This window comes from Labrus bergylta, chromosome 2, assembly GCF_963930695.1.
Source record: "Labrus bergylta chromosome 2, fLabBer1.1, whole genome shotgun sequence".
Lineage (NCBI taxonomy): Eukaryota > Metazoa > Chordata > Actinopteri > Labriformes > Labridae > Labrus > Labrus bergylta.
The window spans coordinates 25,464,775-25,483,475 of record NC_089196.1 but is presented as its reverse complement, the minus strand read 5'-3'; the positions used below and the strand labels follow the sequence as shown (position 1 = coordinate 25,483,475).

General features: G+C 42.3%; 1 protein-coding gene across 2 annotated transcripts in view; it reads left to right on the top strand.

Moving 5' to 3' along the window:
* aopep (aminopeptidase O (putative)) overlaps nucleotides 1-18,701 on the top strand; it is an 83,534-nt gene that overhangs the window by 49,689 nt on the left and 15,144 nt on the right. For both annotated transcript variants that reach the window (XM_065950070.1, XM_065950064.1), the window contains exon 14: nucleotides 17,532-17,648. In XM_065950070.1, the coding sequence (XP_065806142.1) occupies nucleotides 17,532-17,648 (117 nt within the window). The remainder of the gene's footprint in view (nucleotides 1-17,531; nucleotides 17,649-18,701) is intronic.

The window sequence follows — 18,701 nt, the reverse complement described above, 5'->3', positions numbered from 1 at the left end:
ACATAGACTCACCCTCTCTGAGATGCTCTCTTTATAACCGATCGTGTTCATAACCTGTTGCCAGTTAATCTAACTGAGATGTTTCACCAGCTGTTTTCTGTTTTTCTGTTCCACTCCTGTTGCCGCTGTCCCAACATTTTTTGGAAGGTGCTGCTGGCATGAAATGGGCTTGTAGTTTTCCAAAAACAGTTACATTACTCAGTTTCAACATAGATATTTTCAATGAATTATGGGTGTTTCAATGTTATGAAAGGCCTCCCATTCTGTTTTGATTTATATATTACAATATTTCCCAGCTTTTAAATACTTGGGTAAATGATCTCCATATTTAAGATCTTTAGATCTATTTTTTATTGCTGCTCTAGAGTACAATATATTTAACGCTGTATGACACATCTTTGTGCCTCCGGTGCAGATGTGATAAGGTTCTGTTTATGGAAAATGTTTGAACAGCTCTTCCCGGGATAAACAAATCCAGGAAATGGTGTAATCCTGAATTCTTGTCATTCCTGCAGAAATGGTTTGCACCATTCTATTTTTAACTTAACCCTTCCCACCTTTCAGAATTCAAAGCTGGGAAATTGTTATGTACACAGATCTAATGGTTATTTTGGTGCAGTTATGGATTACCAAAAATAAGATTGGTTGTGTTATGATGAGTGTAAGTATTTAATCATTTGAACCAAAATGTATTACTTTTTCCTTTTCACCATATTTCTACAGGCTAAAACAGCAACATGTGTTATAGAGCAAAACAAAAGGGGAAAAACGAGAGGAGCAGGGTGCAATCTGTCTGAGAACACAGACTTCTGCATGTGCCACAATAACCAAACAGATGCAGCAGAGTAGGAGAACGATGAGTCAGCTTCCATTTCAGGAGCACCCTCTCACACTTGCCTGCACCTTCCCGGTCGAGGGTATGGGTTACTGTGAAAACATGTAGCGCCAGGTTTGTGTGAGTGGATGAAGACATGTCAACAGCAGCAGGTTAGGAGGAACAGCGTGTCTTCAAAACTGCTTCTCAAACTGAGCACAGGATGTGAAGTGTCATCTGATTCAAAGAGTAAGCCGTTAAAAGCTATATCCATGACAATTGAACACATTTCCTTAGCTGAGGAAGAGCATCAGATTTAGAAGAAAGCTACAGGAAAAAAGGTTGATAACATTACTTTGATTGCTTTTAAACATGTTAAAGCAATGATTTAAAGCTAACGCTAATAACGAGCCTGATGGTTTTTCACTCAAGAGGTTTCAAATTCTCCAGTTACATCCAGATGATTATCAACCTTTTGGGAGGTTTTAGTATTTTTAAAGTTACTTTATGCTTTCATTATGAGCCGTTGGTGGAAAGTTGAAATGAAATCAAGGGAGGGACCGCTGCACAACAACATGAAATGAGGGTGATCTGCTTCACAGGGCAAAGGGTTGACATTTACACCAGATTGCTCAAAGTATGTTGCAATCTTTTTATGAGCTCCCCCTATTTTGTTTATTTCTGCAAGCATTTGCAAGAGCAACTTCTTCGATTGCTTTTTGCATTTTCATTTAACTCCTTTGCTGTGAAATAAATGCCCGCCCTTAGTTGAATTACCCAGAAGTCTTGGCTCCTTTAGCAGTGCAGGTATGCCACATGGACACAGATACCGACTTCTAGTTGAGGAGATGGGGTGAACCCAAAGAGAAGGAGTTTGAGTGGTGAGTGAAATCCTTTGTGTTGTTCTGAGAGCGATGTTGATGGTTTGACAGGAGAGGTAGTAAAGGTAACTGGAGCCCCTTTAGGAGGTCAAACAACAAGGAGTGCATGATCTAAAGGCTTCTTCAGTTGGGTGTGGTTTGCAGGTGGCGTACAGCACGCTACTCTGAAATAAAATGCCTCTGTAATTTGAGGATGGGACAAAAAAAGACAGGAGATTAATGGGGAAATAGTTTCAGTCTGTGTTGAATCTTGCAATCTACCTCTTCCTCTGTTGTTGTTTTTTTAGTTTGACCGTGCTCATGAAATAAAGCACATCCGCTTAGTTATAGTGTTTTTCCGGCAGCGGTGTTGTTGTTGTTTTCTTCGATAAGACGTCACCGCTTCAAAGTACCCTCTGCCATATTGGGGTATGCAAACTCCCCCTCTGAGCAGTGTCAAACATCTGGTTTTCCTTCATCTCTGTTCTCTCATCTCCAGCGCACTGTCTCTCCTTCTTTCCCCCTTCTCTCTTGCACTTTTTCTTACTGGTGCTGTCTCTGTCCCTCTGTTTTTCCCTCTGTCTCACTCTGATTTATTGGCAATGAATCAGGGATGAGGGAGTATGCCGGAGGAGAGATGGGAACATTCAGGGAAATGGCTGTTTCCGGCCAGACTTCATCACATCAGGATAGGAAATGGTCGAAAGGGTGTGTGATATATGTGTGTGTGTGTGTGTGTGTGTGTGTCTGCATTATCAGACCAGCTGGGGATCAGCTATGTGCTGCTCAGACTGAGTCCACTGCTGTGAGCCACAAGCCCTAACAGTAGTTGTGATTGTTTTTAAGTGAAAGCAGAATGTGAGCTTTGCACACACATGCAGACACATACAGAGCTCATTCAGAAGAATCTGTCGTGTTGAACATTGGAAAAAATTACAGGAGAGATTACATGTGTGGCTATAAGCCTCCCTTTTATGGGTCCAATCCATGTTTATGCTGTACTCACTACCTTGTTTAACCTTCATCTTATCATGATGGTCACATTGGGGGCTATGTTGTCTGAAGTGTCAAGCTTCTGATTCTGAGTATTCTGATGAGAGATCAAAGTAAAGAGCGATGCATCTGGCTTATATCCACCTGTATCCTTCCTGCATTGGCTAATCTGTCTGGGCTGCATTGGTGGCATTTATTTCAATGATTGAGACTTCATAGTACAAGAGTTATATTGTGATTTCCAGACAAACATCTGAACGGTGGAGAGGGAAACAAACTTAAAAGCATCTGTTGTCAGACATTCTTTCAAAACCATTCCATGTCACTAAAAAATGTGTTCGAGGCTGCAATGCATCTCTTAGTTATAGGATGAGCCGTTCAGAGAGAACACCAGTATTTTAGACTGCAAAATGGATTACCAATCAGTTAGTTACAGGTAAACCATTTGTAGGCGGAGACATCAGACCAGGCCAGATATAGACACATGTGCCTCTGACAAACTTCTTAGTTAAATCAAAGCTTTTTTGTAATTAACAACAAAGAATTTTGGAAGTCACTACATGCTTTACTTGGATATATCATATTCTATCGTATCCTCTAAGGAACAAAACTTGTAATGGCTGAAACATCCATTCAAACATGTCAACCGCGTGCAGGACAAAGACAAGGAGACAAACATGCCTCTGAAGGAGATGAAACTGGTTCAGAAGGAAATGGATCAAAAATGGGAAATCTGTACATTAGTTAGTCTTTCCTTAGTTAACTTTTGTGAACATTTATACCAATTTACCAATAGCAAACCTTTGCACATATTTGAGGGGACAAAGAGCCCGAACTGAAAGGAAACCCATTTGTGTTTCACTGTTGAATTTAATGTATTCTGTTGAAGTACAGAGTGCTTCACTAGGAAATTACTCAGTGAGTGATTTGCGTCACCAGTCTTAAAGAACCATTTATTCCGGGATGATGTTTCACTTTGGCTAATTCTTGTGCGACTGGGATGTGATAAGTGAGAGTTATAGAATGATTGGATGGATATAAAGATGAAAAGATGAATAGACATATGGATAGATGTAACCTTTGCTTATGAAAACAAATGAATCCAAGTCTGAGAAACGTCTGAAAAGATGGAAAATGGAGAATTAAATATTTGTTGTACGCATGACACTGACATTCATAGGTGGAGCAACAACAAGGACACAAAAGCACACATTCTTTACTGTAGCTGCAGCAAAATGCATTATTGCATTCCTTTGAGTACACTGGATGAAAGGTCCCTCAAGGCTGAACTGTGACAGAGATCGAGAGATAGTAAAAGAGCACGAGAGAATGAGAGGAGGGGGTGATCCCAGGACATCTAAAGAGAGAGCAGAGCTGGAGTAAATCAACAGATCGATAAAAGTAACACTGGCTTTGTCATTTTCTGCCGAGACTGTTGTGAAAAGTGCTGACCAGGAAGAGCAGATTGTGTGGGAATCAAGGGATCAGTGTGACAAACAAACTCTGTTTGATTCATTCAACCTTCCCTGGCACCAACTTTTCATCGATAAGCTGTTTATCAAACATTACCTGCCAATGGAACTTTATAGTCACCTTTTGTGCCTGTTTGAAAAAGTGTGTTTTTGTTGTCTGACAAAGATTCGGTAAAACGCTTTAAGTCTGCATATTATTCTTTAGAACCATTGTGTGTCCATCTATATTTATTGCACTGGTTATAATATGGGACTCTGGAGTTTAACCTGTAAAACTCATGCCGTAACATGACAGGATATGGCTGTCTAAACGGACTGTTAGCAAAATCCACAACATGTCTGTAAAAGTACATGACACAGAATTTGTCTTTGTCCTACTGATGGTTTTGGGTCCCATGGGTCCACTTAAATCCAAATAATAGAATATCAGCCTGTTTATTGTGCAATTTCTCAAGGTTTTGTGCATCCAAACTTCCTGACAGTTGTGTCAATTGAAGAAGAACATTGTTTTAAAAAGGAAGTAAAATGAAAAAATGTATGATGCAATGGTTTGAGATGAGAAGATTAACGTTGGAGATGGGAGGAGAAGGGAGAGAGGAGATTGCTCCATTTGTGTTGTGTTAATAAGGGAGAGCAAGACAGACAGGAAGAAAGTGAAAGAGAGAGAGAGAGAGAGAGAGAGCGAGTGCCAGCGTGTATTTGTCTCATTTATCACTCAGCGGCAGTTCTGTTTTCGGGGTCATTTGAAGCTCACAGCCCGTCTCATCTCATCCGGGGACTCCCTGCTGTCTGTGTGTGTGTGCATGTTGTGTGTGCATGTATATGTGTTTATGAATGGGTGGGGGGGGGGGAGTTTACAGTAGGGGGGTAAGAAGTCAACTAGTTAGAGTTGACGATGCTGACAACAAATTTAATGGCGAGCTCAGAAATAGCACTTTGGGCTTAAAGACTCTCAGAGGAGTGAACCCATGCCCCCACAAACACACACACACACACACACACACACACACACACACATAAGGTTAGGCCACTAGTTGTGGTGGGGAGATCTGGGGCGTAGTTGTACACAGCGAGAGTAGCTTCAACAGGCCTTTCACTGAAGTGGTCAAAAAGGGAACACACAGCCTTGCACACAAAGAAGCACATACACATGCACATAAATACACACATGCATGTTGAATCCCAGAAGCATTTGAGTGTCATTAAAGTGCAGCTGTGTTTGTCTTTCCAGCACACATGGAAAACACATCAGGCAGAGAAAGAGAGAGAGCGAGAGAAAAGAAGAAAGAGAGAACACCGCCCTCTGTGTACGGCCGCCACAAAATGTACAAAACAAGCTCTTTGCCACTCACATAAATACACATTTTTCATTTTGGAGTTAATTCAAACACTTAGGAGACGTTCAGTATAACACACCTCTATAAAAATGCACTGTAGCGTGGAGGTGTCTGACTTTAACCCGGTGGCACTTAAGCTAGATATTAAGTGTGGAGTCATGTTCCGTATTAGGGCTGGGCTGTAAAATGGAGCTGGCTTTTTAGTGTTGGGAAATGAATCAATGCTTTTCACATAAAACCCGATTCAGGCGTCACCTCATAGGTACAGTACGTGACGTGGCTGTGTGTCTGCGTGCGCTGAGTTTTAAAACATCTGTCTCTCCTGGTATAATGACCACGGAGCCGACAGCACTCTCAGACAGCCCTGACGCAATTAGCCTCTTCAAAACACACACACACACACACACACACACACACTCATAGAAACACACGTGTTAATCATAGACTTTATAAAGCATGGACGCAGTCTCACCCATTGGTCGGTCCAATGAAGAGGCATTTTTAAGCCCAATGATGGCAGTGGCCACATTGGAAGTGCTGTCTAAAACTGACTTTCGGTCAGTCTAGAAAAAGGCAAAGAAGGGGAGCTGAGGCGGGCTTTAAGTCTCCAGGCAGGAAGCTAAATATCTGCCTGTCAGTCAAAGGCAATTTTATGCAAACATTTTAGACTTTACATTATAAAATTCACCCCTATCCAGTTTTAATCAATAATAAAATTAGCTGTAAAGACCAGCATTATCTTAAACCAGGCTACAAACATGTTTATTTTAGCTAAAAGAAATAGGCATTTTAATATGGGACATAATGACAATTCCTCGGCTTTTGGTGGCCCTGCTTCAAGTGGACGCTTGACGAACTGTAGTTTTTTGCGTCCCCGCCATGGCTTCATTTTTCAACTCCAGAAGTTCCTGTTTGACGTGAATGCATGCAAAGTAATGTGATCTCACTGAGCTGTATGCTACTCGTGTCTTAGATGATGACAAATTATAGAAGCTCATGACATCAAGAAGTAAGATATTGCACCATGTGTTTTGCAGTTTGTCCTCGGAGAGGCTGTCTGGCTTCTGATGCCCTTTGAGGTCATACTCATGTTTGTGCCAAATGATGAGCTGCAATGTTTTCAGTATTTTTAATGATTTGGTCTATTGCCAAGAAACCATATTTACAAATAATCCTGGAGTGATTGCAGATGGATAAAAAAGACAGAGTTAATTTTCACTTAAGTATGAGTTCATATGCTTTAAGTCTTGACATCTGCAAATACCAATCTCTCCCATGATTGTTGAAAAAAAATATTGACGTTATGATTAACAATTTTTTGAATATCCTTATTTACTAAATCTTTCATTTTTCTTGGATTTGTATTTGTTTATCCAACCTTCAGCACATCCACATATACCCAGTGCACCATTAAATTGCTTCTTCAGTTACTCTGATGCATAATAGATTTTCTCGTAAAATGCCAGTCATCTATTAAGTGTTTTCTTGACAAATATGGAGTCATACAAATGTGTGATTTAATTATCTCAGCCTGTTAAAAAGCATACTTCTGTGAGTAAAAGAGGGGCAAATTAACTTACCAGCTACACCACTGAGTGATGAACATGTCATTCTATGACATTGACGCTGTGTGGTTCACTGTGCCAGGGGATGACAACATGCAACAACTGTCTTAATCTCCCTGAAAGTCTGGAGCAATCTAGCATTAAGGCATGCAGACAGACACGTATTAAAGCCGTTCACTTGTTGCCAACGGCCGTACTGCAGGCGACAGCTTCAGCTCCTCACTCCCCAGGCTCGGATGTCATGGATATCATGTTACTGAGCGGGATGTGGTCTTATCATCGAAGGAGAGACAGAAAAGATTGTGTTCTGGGGTTTAAATTCAAAATAACAATACGTTTTGAATTTCAATCCATCTGTTTTTCCTATTGATGTTTCACTCTGATGCTTTTCTGACTCCATCTGTGGTGTCTACTATCATTTTATAATATCGTCTTTTTATATGCGCGTGTGTGTGTGTGTGTGTGTGTGTGTGTGTGTGTGTGTGAGAGAGAGAGCGTCTGTCTTTGCAAAAGATATCTGGGCTTAGTCCATCCCGCATACCTCTGTCAGCCACCGAGCCAGGCTGGAGTTCACACAGGAGACAACACACACATGCACACTTGCACACACAATACTAACAAACACATTAACACGTTTCACACAAACGCTTGAAGACACACACACACTTCTGAGAGTCTCTTTCTGGACATAACCTTTCTCTCTGATGGCTCTGGCCATGTTCTGCTGTCTCCTCTTCCCTTCTGGTCCCTCGCTGCCTCCTCGTGTTTGGCTCCGTCTGCCAGTCGTCCCATCTTTCCTTCTCTCTCTCTCTCTCTCTCTCTTTCTCTATCTCTCACTCTCTCTCTCTCTCTCTCTATATATATATATATATCTATCTCTCTCTCACACTCTCTCTCTCTCTCTCTCTATTGCTCTCTCTCTCTCTCTCTCTCTCTCTCTCTCTCTCTCACACACACACACTTTCTGTCTCTCTCGCTCTGTATCTTTCAACAGCAGTAAGATGCTATCACTCCACACTGGAGGTCATGACCGGTACATGTTTGTGTTTTACCCCTATGATTGTTGTCATCAGGCTAAACCTGGCTTAAATGGACCATCACTGTCTGTGTGTGTGTGTGTGTGTGTGTGTGTGTGTGTGTGTGTGTGTGTGTGTGTGTGTGTGTGTGTGTGTGTGTGTGTGTGTGTGTGTGTGTGTGTGTGTGTGTGTGTGTGTGTGTGTGTGTGTGTGTGTGTGTGTGTGTGTGTGTGTGTGTGTGTGTGTGTGTGTGTGTGTGTGTGTGTGTGTGTGCCTTATGAACCTCAGTAATTATTACAATCAAGAACAAACTCTGTTATATTTATCAACAGGCCTTTAAAGGAAACTTCAGTGTTGCTGGTAACCACTGCAGTCCCCCCCCCCCCCCCCTCCCTCTCAGAGATAATGTTTAACCACGACCCCCAGGCTGCTCTCACCCTCTCAGGATGAGGCCAGAACTAATGACACGAGGAAATTAAACTTTGGTGCTCTGCTATTTTCGGCCTTGGTCACATTTTGAACTTCCGTACATTATGTGTTCAGGGGGTTATCAGTGAGACTGACTGAATGATCTATGTTTGAGTGTGTTAGCATGTGTGTGTGTGTGTGTTTGTGTGTTGAGTAGCCGAGTTCAACTGAATGCCAGTTTAGACCATTTTGGATTTAGACCTCAGTATTTCCACAAGAATGTTTTTGTTAGTCAGGAGAAAACCTTCCAAAGAAGGATTTAGACCATCACAAAATAATATAACTCTCTGATTATGTATTAAAAATACAGTGACAGCTACAGCAAGAATTTATATATTTGTGTAATTCTATCCCAACTGGAGCACTTTTCCCAAATGTTTATCTTAAGAATGGAGAGTAAATATTTCTAAAGCCTGACTGCCATATAAGTTTATCAGCATTCCAATGACTCAATTAGGAACTAGTGGTTTCTTCTTACATGTATGCAGTTATGCACCAAAATCCAAACTTTTTTTCCAGAACATCTAATGATGTTTTTGCTGATTTTAAATTTGTCATGAAGTGGTATGCAAGCAAACACTCCATCTTTATATAGTTAACAATAACCCCTAACCTTGTCTGCAGGACATTTTGCACAGCATCAACGTTTAGCAGGAAGTTGTCAGCGCTGGACTTTGTTGACTTTAAATAATTCTAACAGTTATTTGTGAAAGCAGTTTCTGAGTACATTTGCACAGTTGTATTGGTACAAAATCAGTGATTTTTCCATTGTTGGATATTAGACATATCAGCCACCATATTCTTCTGCAAAATTGGTATCACTCTCAGTATTGCAATATCTGCTCGGCTTTGATGCTTTCTTTCCTCCTCTCTCTTTGTCTGAGCTGACGTCCAGCTGTTTGGATGTTTCACTGGGGTACAAATGCAACAGCTTTTTTTCTCCTTCACACACAAACAGCAGCCCTTTTGTTCCTCTTCTATTTCAAAGGCCCCTCTCTTTTTAAGACCTGTGGGTGGTGCAGGGGAAAAAACACCCGCCAGCCACCACTGAAGCCTGGGTTCAATCCCCCAGTTGTGGCTGACTCCTACTGGTTGGTTGTGGCATCCAACATGGAGTGTGGTGTGATCTAAGGGGGCTTGTTATACTCCTCCAGTAAAGGTGATAGTACTGATGGGGACAGAGCACAGGAAAAGACAAGTTCAGTCCTTCAGGGGAATTATGATTTCCAAAAAGGAGAAGAGAAGGGAGAGAGATGTTTTTTTTTTTTTTTTTTTAACCGACTTGTTTGTTTCTCCATTGGGATTGGAATAATGGATTGTGGGAGGAGAGGGAGGTATCAACTGGAGACAGTTAGATCTGTGGCTTGCGTCAGAGCAGAGTGCCAGAGATTAATTAAACTTCCCTGATTTGGAGGTGCGTGTATGTGTGAACGAGTATGAGTCAGAGTGGTGATGAGAAGGAGAGAAAACATGTTAATTGCCTTCACGATCAATGCCAAATTGCTGTAACATTGGATTTTACATAATAAATGCTCCACCTTTTGCGGCTGCACAAAGACAGAACAAGGTACTGAGCCAATGAAGGAGAGCTATCCCATAAGCGAAAGACGACTGCTGAAAGTGTGTGCATTAACAGGTACTTGCACACATGTTTTTCCTGTGTGTGCCCGGTTGATTCTCCCTCAGAGGGAGCAGTCATTCCTCATCGGCAGGCTCACTGTGTGCGCTTTTTCAGCTTAACCCTTGACTCGCAACCCTGCTGTGACCCCACGCTGCTTTTTGATTGGCCCTGAGGCTGTGAACTTGAAGGCCAGGATGGAAGATGTAGGGGGAACAGAGCAGCTACTAGGGGCTGCCCATCTTAACAGGCAGCAGCTGATCAAACACCCACTCAATAACAGAGGCTTTCACGCAAACATCCCTGGGTGCTCGCTGGGGTTAAAAATGGGGGAAGAAGTTCACACAGCTTTCCCAGTAGCTGCATGAAACATGGACTGCGCGTCGACATCTCCTCTTGTTGTACAAAAATGAAGCCACGATATCCCGGCATCAGGCGCTGACTTATTCCGCTGGTGCTGTAATTTAACGCCAGGATATGCGCAGAAGGGATCCTGCTGGTGGAGAATTGTTTGTATTTGATGTGTATTTTAATTTTAAAGTTTGACCAATCTGTGGAGCTTACTTCAGCCAATCAGCACGGAGCGTTTTCAAATGTTTTGGCTTCACTTGCGGCTAGCGGTTGTGCCGTCCATCTCTGTATACAGTCTGAGCCTCCCTTTATACATTCTAGTAGCTGCTCCTGAAAGTATCCAGCTCACTCCACTAGTGGCATAAATGAGGCATATTGACTTGTCTGTTTTCCAAATGGGCTCTGTTGATTGGCAAAGTATTGTGTGTGCTGCGAATACTTGTTGTCCATTATCCTCATGCTGGTGAACATCATTTTCTCCCATCACTATGCCTGTTGTCGGCGTGTGTGCTTGTGTCAAAAGACACACTGATGAGACAGTTGATCCTGACATTTATCATGATTGCAAGGTCAAAACTTCAAAGGCTTTCTTTCTCCGTCTCGTTTTGTTCTTTCTCTCTTTCATCCACTGTGTCTGCCTCTCTCCAAACCCTTCTTTATGTTTTGATTCATGATTAGCGCCGTCTGATTGCACCAGTCAGATTTACACACACACACACACACACACACACACACACACACACACACACACACATGTCTTACTCGCTTAAGATGAAAACAAAGAATTACCGTTATTAATGATTAGATTGCAGATAGGCAGGCGCAGCTGTAGGTCATCGGCGAGGTCATCAGTCTGTAACCGGCACTATCAGTGAGATCGTCGCCGTGCTACAGCAGCAGGTGTGACATCATTTGTGGGGATGATTGCACAGAGGACAGCTTCATTTTCACAAGTCGAGCCGGTTACATGTGACTCAGAGATAACATTTCAGCATCTTCTGCGTGTGTGTGTGTGTGTGTGTGTTTTTGTGTGTATTTCTGCTTTTGTGTGTGCTCCAATCCATTACGCGAAAATTGGTTTACAAAACCTATGATGTCAGCAGGTCGTTTTTATATAATGTCTTTTTAGACCTTGTGAAGCAACAAGATTGCAGTGTCATGTCCCCACAGTTTGCAAATGTATTATTGGTTAGCTGCTTATCATATTTATAGGTTTTATATTCACAGTGTCCTCTCATTCCTTCTGTACCTTTAAATAAAATCGCCCACACATTTGTATTTGCAGACAGACTCCTGTTTTTCTCTGAGATGGGCGTCCTGCTATGGTGACCATATTTTTGTTAATTAAGTGAAGTCATGTGTTTTTTTCCTGAGAAGGTGGTGAGACTCAATCTGTTCAGTAGACATTGCATATTTTCGCTCCTACCTCTCATCTGTTGGTTAAAAATGCTCAATAATATACCTGTTTGGATGTTTTGGATAAACACATCATGTTAAAGTGGTAGAGATTGCGCTGGGATTTACAAAAGCTTAATCGCCAACTTTTAATATTCCCGAGCTACCAACACTTTCTCTACATCATTTGGTTTTCCAATTTTGCTTTTTTAGTCCTGACCATCTGCCCTGTTTTTTTTTTTTTTCACATTTCACTTCAATGCAGCTGTACAGAGCAGTTACAGGCAAATTAAAAGTGTAAGCAATTGTGATGCTATTTATGCTGTCATGACCGTAGAGAGAATCTTAACAGCTGCCTGGTGTACGGTTTCTCCTCAGGATCCTCGAGACTGTCTTTGCAGTTCGTGCCACAGATGAATGCTTGGGCCCTTAAATCAAGTGTAAAATAAAGACAGACCGTAAGAGATAAAGGAAGCAAGGAGGGGCTTATAATTGGAGGAGCCAGACGCAGAGTTTGGTCGAGTGAATAGAGGAGTGAAAGGAGGAGTTGGTATGGAGACAGGGGAGGGAGCAGACAGCGGTGGAGACGGAGACAGAGCGAGAGAGAAAGGGAGGGATTTGAGGGGAAGAATGAGTGAAACCTTAGTACCTGAGGCGTGGGCTGAGGCCTTTGGCTGCTGGTGCCAGAATGTGTTTTTACGAGCCTGCGGTCAGACGGAAATAAAAGGCAACCGAGCGGCTGAATGGCATCACACACGCACGCACACACACACACAAGCGTGCACACACACTATTCAATGGCCTCTCACAGTTTGGTTTTATAATGTCACAGTTATTCAATGTCTCCAGCCCCCATAATGCAGTGTGACTGAACAAGCAGCACACCCTCCCTGGTGGTGCGGAGGTAGGGAGTTAGAAGAAAGGTAAAGGGAGGAAAAGAAAGCATTAGAAACACCTCTGTATTCCTTTCAACTGTGCCAAGGGCATAGAACCAGCTTCTCTTATGCGCCTTGGACTCATTATATAGATTTTATGGTCACTTAGTAAAATCCCCTCCTTTTTATTTTTTTATAGGTGCTTTTTCTCTTCTGGTCTATCCACCACAGTTGGCTTTTTATAATTCCCCAGTTGTATTTCTTGTTTCCTGTACCTTGCAATAAGCTTAACTTCTCTGATTATCATTCCAAGTAGGAATGCCCAGCCCACGTTCCAATGAGAAAACAGCTAAAAAAGAATTTTAAAAAAAAGACCCAGAAATAGGAGGAAAAAAAAAATCACAGCAGATATTTTCAGTGGTGTTTCAGTAAGCAGAGGTTATCTGAGGTTCCTCGTGCAGAGATGTGATATTTACTGCTGAGTAACCTCTTACAGAAGCTGGAGACTAACAGAGGTGGGGACCATGACCCTGATTAGCACGGAGGTGGAGGAGAATGTGGACGAATGGATGGAGGAAATGGAAATATTTGAAATCAATCCTCAGGCTCCTGAATAAGGACACAGGCTGACTCTTCTGTGTTCTGCACAGAACACAGTGTGGTACTCTGCGCCGTTGCCATGGAAATACTGAACGAGTGATGGATTATTGGAAAGGGACAGAAAAGGATTTAAGATTTACAGTTTTTTCTTTGACAACCTTCTTTCATACTTTGAATCCATCTCCAAAAAATAAATTGGAGACGCACAGATGTATCAGAAACATTATTTGCAACTCTTTGATAAGCTGTTGCCGCAACCCAACCAGTGTTAAGGGTTAAAAAAAAACACAAAAATGTTTCTATTGATGCTTTAAGTTGTGTGTACAAAAGGCTAAAGAGCTTTGGTTTTGTGTTTTTCTGTATGCATGAACATGTTATGCAGCATCAGTTGCATGACTAATGTTGCTTAGTCTCATACACCCACGTGCATGCACTGACATACACCCATGAAAAATTGTTACTGCTTCCTCCTTTTGACTCATAAACACTCATTTTGATCTCTCAGTCACATGTGCAGCAGTTCACTCACACACACACACACACAGCCATACATTTGAATATATTTATAGTTTGCGGTGGACATCATATCCTGTGTTTACTATAACTGTTTGTCTCATTGAGCTCCCAGTCACCGTGGCAAACAGTCTATATTTGTGCATTCATACATTCACGTGTGTGTGTGTGTGTGTGTGTGTGTGTGTGTTTGTGAGTGCCATTGTTCTGCAGAGGTCAGTGTGTGAAGGGGATATTTCAGTCGCATATTTCCCAAAGGGCCTTGCAGAGCTCGACTTAATATAGAGCCGGTGCAACCGACCCATGTCAGCGGTTTGTACAAAAAGTGGAGTGTGTGCATTCTTTTATATACTTTTAAATATGATGTCCATTTGAGTGAGACTAGAGGTGTGTTTGTGCGTTGATAAGAAAGAGAGAGAGCAAGAAGAATCAGTCTTTTGCACCATTAGCATTCCTCAGCTTTGAAAGACGGCACAGGAATGAAATACCTCTTATGTGTCCACATTTTGTACTGGGTGCGTGTGCGCGCGTGTGCGTGTGCGTGTGTGTGTGTGTGTGTGTGTGTGTGTGTGTGTGTATTTTTGTCTTTGTGTGTGTCTAAGAGAGGAGATCTTTCACATGAATCGTTGAGATAGAGAGGGATACATTTCCCCCTTCAGTGGTAAAGTGCTTTCAGCACTGTACTATTAAGGGCTATTGTTAGAACTACCCATGACCTGGTCATGACATGAGACTCTGTATGTGCGTGTGTGTGTGTGTGTGTGTGTGTGTGTTTGTGTGTTTGGCTGTGTTGATTTGAAGTTTGAAAGTATGTGTGTGCTGTTCTTCAGGCTTTACCCATTAATAAGGGGGTACTCAGCCATGGAGTTCACCTTTTCCCCTATAATTGCTCTCTTTCTCCCTCTATCTCACTCACCACACACACACACACACACACACACACACACACACACACACACACACACACACACACAAACACTCAGCCGCTCAAGCTACCCCAAAAAAAACATTTTCAGTCACTGATGTGGAGTTAGATTTTCCAAAAAGCTGAGGCCTGAAGCCTTTATTGATCCCTTCAGAAATATGACGCAGAACTCACCGCAGACTGGTATGGAACAAGTTTTACGACTTTACAACTTTTGTCAGACATAAAGTCAAAATTAAATTCTTGATATTTTTTTTATAATCATACCAAATCACATTTGTGATCTTCTTGGTGTCCAGAGGTTTTTCAGTAGACGTTTACTTGAAATGTATTCACAAGGCAGATTCTTTTGTCGAATGAATATAAAATGAGGTTCAATCCAAAGCCTGCAGTGCATAAAAAAAGAGGTCCTTGACATTGACACATCATAGACACCACATTGAGTCATTGATGCAACACTCAACCCCTCAAGTGTGACATATTTTCAGGTGCATGGAGCTGAAAGCAAGGATCAAATGTGTAGAAACCATGTGAGTAGATTTACATTTACAGCATGTAGCAAAGTGTAAAACGCGCTGAAATGTTCTGCAGCAGAAGTATGAATCAGAAATAACTTTAGTAAGACTTTGGTAAATGACTTGTGGTGCTTGGACACAGCACTGGAGCTAACGTTCCTCGCTTGTGTTTTTTTTTTTGTTTTGGTAGATGAGAGGTGGACGGATTATGGGAGCAGATGTTAGTTGCTGTTGTTCTCCATGGAGATGTTACACAAGCTGAAAGCAGACAATCGTGTCCCTGTCTCGGAAATATGTACAATGTGTGCGCGTCAGGATAATAATAACAATTGAAATTGATTAGTACTGTACCATCATTGACCAGGAATTCGTTGTTGGAGACACTGGTGCAGACGTATTGATTACCCACCATGGCAACATAAGTACATACAGGCACAACAGGACCTCACAGTCGGCGCTCAGGGATGTGTGTGTGCTGCTGTGTGTGTGTGTGTGTGTGTGTGTGTGCTGCTGTGTGTCTGTGAGCAGGGCGTTTTATTGCTGTGGACTTTTCAAAAAGGGTGGGAGAGTTGGGAGGATCATGGGTGGGCCCCAAAAGAGACCCTTTAGCGATGGAGACACCACTTCAGACGACACTCAGCCTTCACAAAATGGAGGGAGGAGGAGAGAGTCGATAGAGGGTGAAGGTGGGGGGGGGGGGGGGGGACTGGATATCGGATTTTACATGGAGTTGGACGATCATGTGTGTGTGTGTGAAGAAGTGGTAGTGGTGTTTGATTTGACCATTTGTCAGCTTGAGTCTGGGTGTTATTTCCTCCCGCTCCAGCTGAAATACTTCCTGCTTTTAGCTCAGGTATTTCCCAGCAGTATTAAGGAGGCTGTTTACCAAAGATTTCTTTAAATGGATAGGTGCTTTAGAAAATATATACCGCTCAAATGCCTCTATTTACTTTGGATGTGTTTACCGGGATAAAAGAGTTTAGTCTCCTTCACTTTCTTTTTCCCCCCTTTCCTCTCTCTCTCTCCCTCCCTCTCCCTCGCTCTGCTTCCCTCAGTCACACACACACACACACCCACACACACACACGCACACACACACACACACTTCATACCTATTTTCACATCAGTCTCTACGGGGCCTTCAGCCATTAATTGCGTCCCAGACTGGGACCAGAGAGAGAGAGAGCTGGGAGTGCTGGGTGTGAGCCGGAGAGAGGCAGGCAAGGCTGGGCACAGCTCTCTCTCTCTCTCTCTCTCTCTCTCTCTCTCTCTCTTTCTCTCTCTCTCTCTCTCTCTCTCTCTCTCTCTCTCTCTCTCTCTCTCTCTCTCTCTCTCTCTCCTGAGGAGGAAGTCGCTCTCTCATATCGCTGCCCACATCCATCCTCGGAATAGTCGTCTAAATTCACCGCTCAGTTTTGGAGATCCCTGTGGATGTTCCATTGTTCCATTATTGCAGTGGAATAAAACGGCTTGTTTTACCTTGATATAACGCCGACACAGAACATGTGTCATTAAAATGAAACAGTAAGGCGTTTACAGTGCTCTGTGAATCTTTTCTTTCAACACTTCAGCAGCTTCAGTAATGGCTACAGTCGGGGATTTCTCTGCAGACTTAAAGCCTCCAAAGGATGACTGCTGTAAAAGATGTCATCCTTTGGCTTGGTCTGCGTCTGAACGCTGCTGCTCTCTTATGTTTCTCCACAATAAGCGATATCCAAAGAGACAACTTCATTGCTTTGTTTCACTTCTCTCTCAGCCCTTGATGCAAATCTTAATATTTTCCCTTCATCCGTCCTCTTTTGCCTATTTCCTAATGTTTCCCTCGTGTGCAACTTCCATTTGGTTTACCATATTTATTTAATCTCCATTTCAGCTCCGCTTTATTGTGCTACCGTTTCCTCCATTTGAAAGGCCGCATTAATTGCTTCACTTATATTGACGTTTTTTTTTTTGTTTTTTTTTAAATATTTTTCATCAAGCAATCCACCGCCACTGGAACGAGAATGAAAGAATTCTGATCATAATAGATTTGAGATTGGTCTCGCAGTACGCAATATGTTCATCATTGTGCTAGTTCAGTAGTTTAAAGCTGCTGGTGTAAGGAGGATGGGACTTTGCTGCTCATAATATCCAATAAAGTGTCTTTAATATATTCCGTGCTGGAGCTCGTGTCAGTCAGCACTATTAATCCCGTGTATTGTTTCGTCTCCTCAGGTGACGTCGGAGCAGCTTGTAATGCTTTTGGAGCTTCTGCTCGAGGAAGAGAAGCTGAGCGCGGCGACAGTGCGCACTCTGCAGAAAACATACAAACTACAGACTCAAGACGCTGAGGTAAGACCACACACACACACACACACACACACACACACACACACACACACACACACACACACACACACACACACACACACACACACACACACACACACACACACACACACACACACACACACACACAGAAAAGCAACACATCCCCCCCCCCCCACACACACACACACGCACACACATGCCCAGACAAGTGAGCATATGCATCCAAGCTCCATAATCTCTTCCAATAATAAAAAAAAAAAGTAGAAGGTTTCCGCTCCCTTTTCCATCCCAAGGCAGAGCGCTTTGTAATGTGCAGTAAATTCTGCAGTAATAGCAGCTCTCTTCTTTACAGCCACCATTACTGACTTAATCCACAAGAATTCACTTTATGTTTCAGTACTGCACACAGATCCTTAATGGCACTATTAACATTGTTTGTGAGTGTGTGTGAGAGTTTCTTCTTGTTGCCGTTTTGTGCTCTCGCGCTGTATGTGTGCGTTGGCGGTTAAAGCAATCTTTACTGCACTCTTCAGGACAGGAGCGTGAAAGCACAGCTGCCTCCGGGATGCGCCAGACTTACCTCCATCGTTCACATGTGGCTCATCCTGAGAAGATAAATAAGATACATATTTAGTATTTTACAACTTCTTATTAATTATACAAGCTGTTTATTTGGGGCAGTAATGTATACGCTTTGGCTCAGATGTTCGCTTCTACTAAGCCATTTTAGCATTAATTATATTGAATCCAGATGTGAAAAGTTACATTTGAGGATACTTTTGTTATTTACTTTTTATTTATTTTTTAGCTCCATTAGCCACCTGTTCAACTTCTTACTCAACATTATGTAACTGTCATATAGGGAAACAATACCTCACACTATATTTACAAATTAATACAAATATGAACAATTCAAATCGATGAGACAAAAATAGAATATTGCTAAACTCTAAAACAGCACAGGGCGCTGTCTGCTTTTGGCGTCTCTTGGTCGTGGCCAGAAGCGGAAGAAGAGAGATCGCGCAGACTTGGTGGAAGCAGGCGAAGATCTTGAGGTTGAGAATGCGTCGTTGT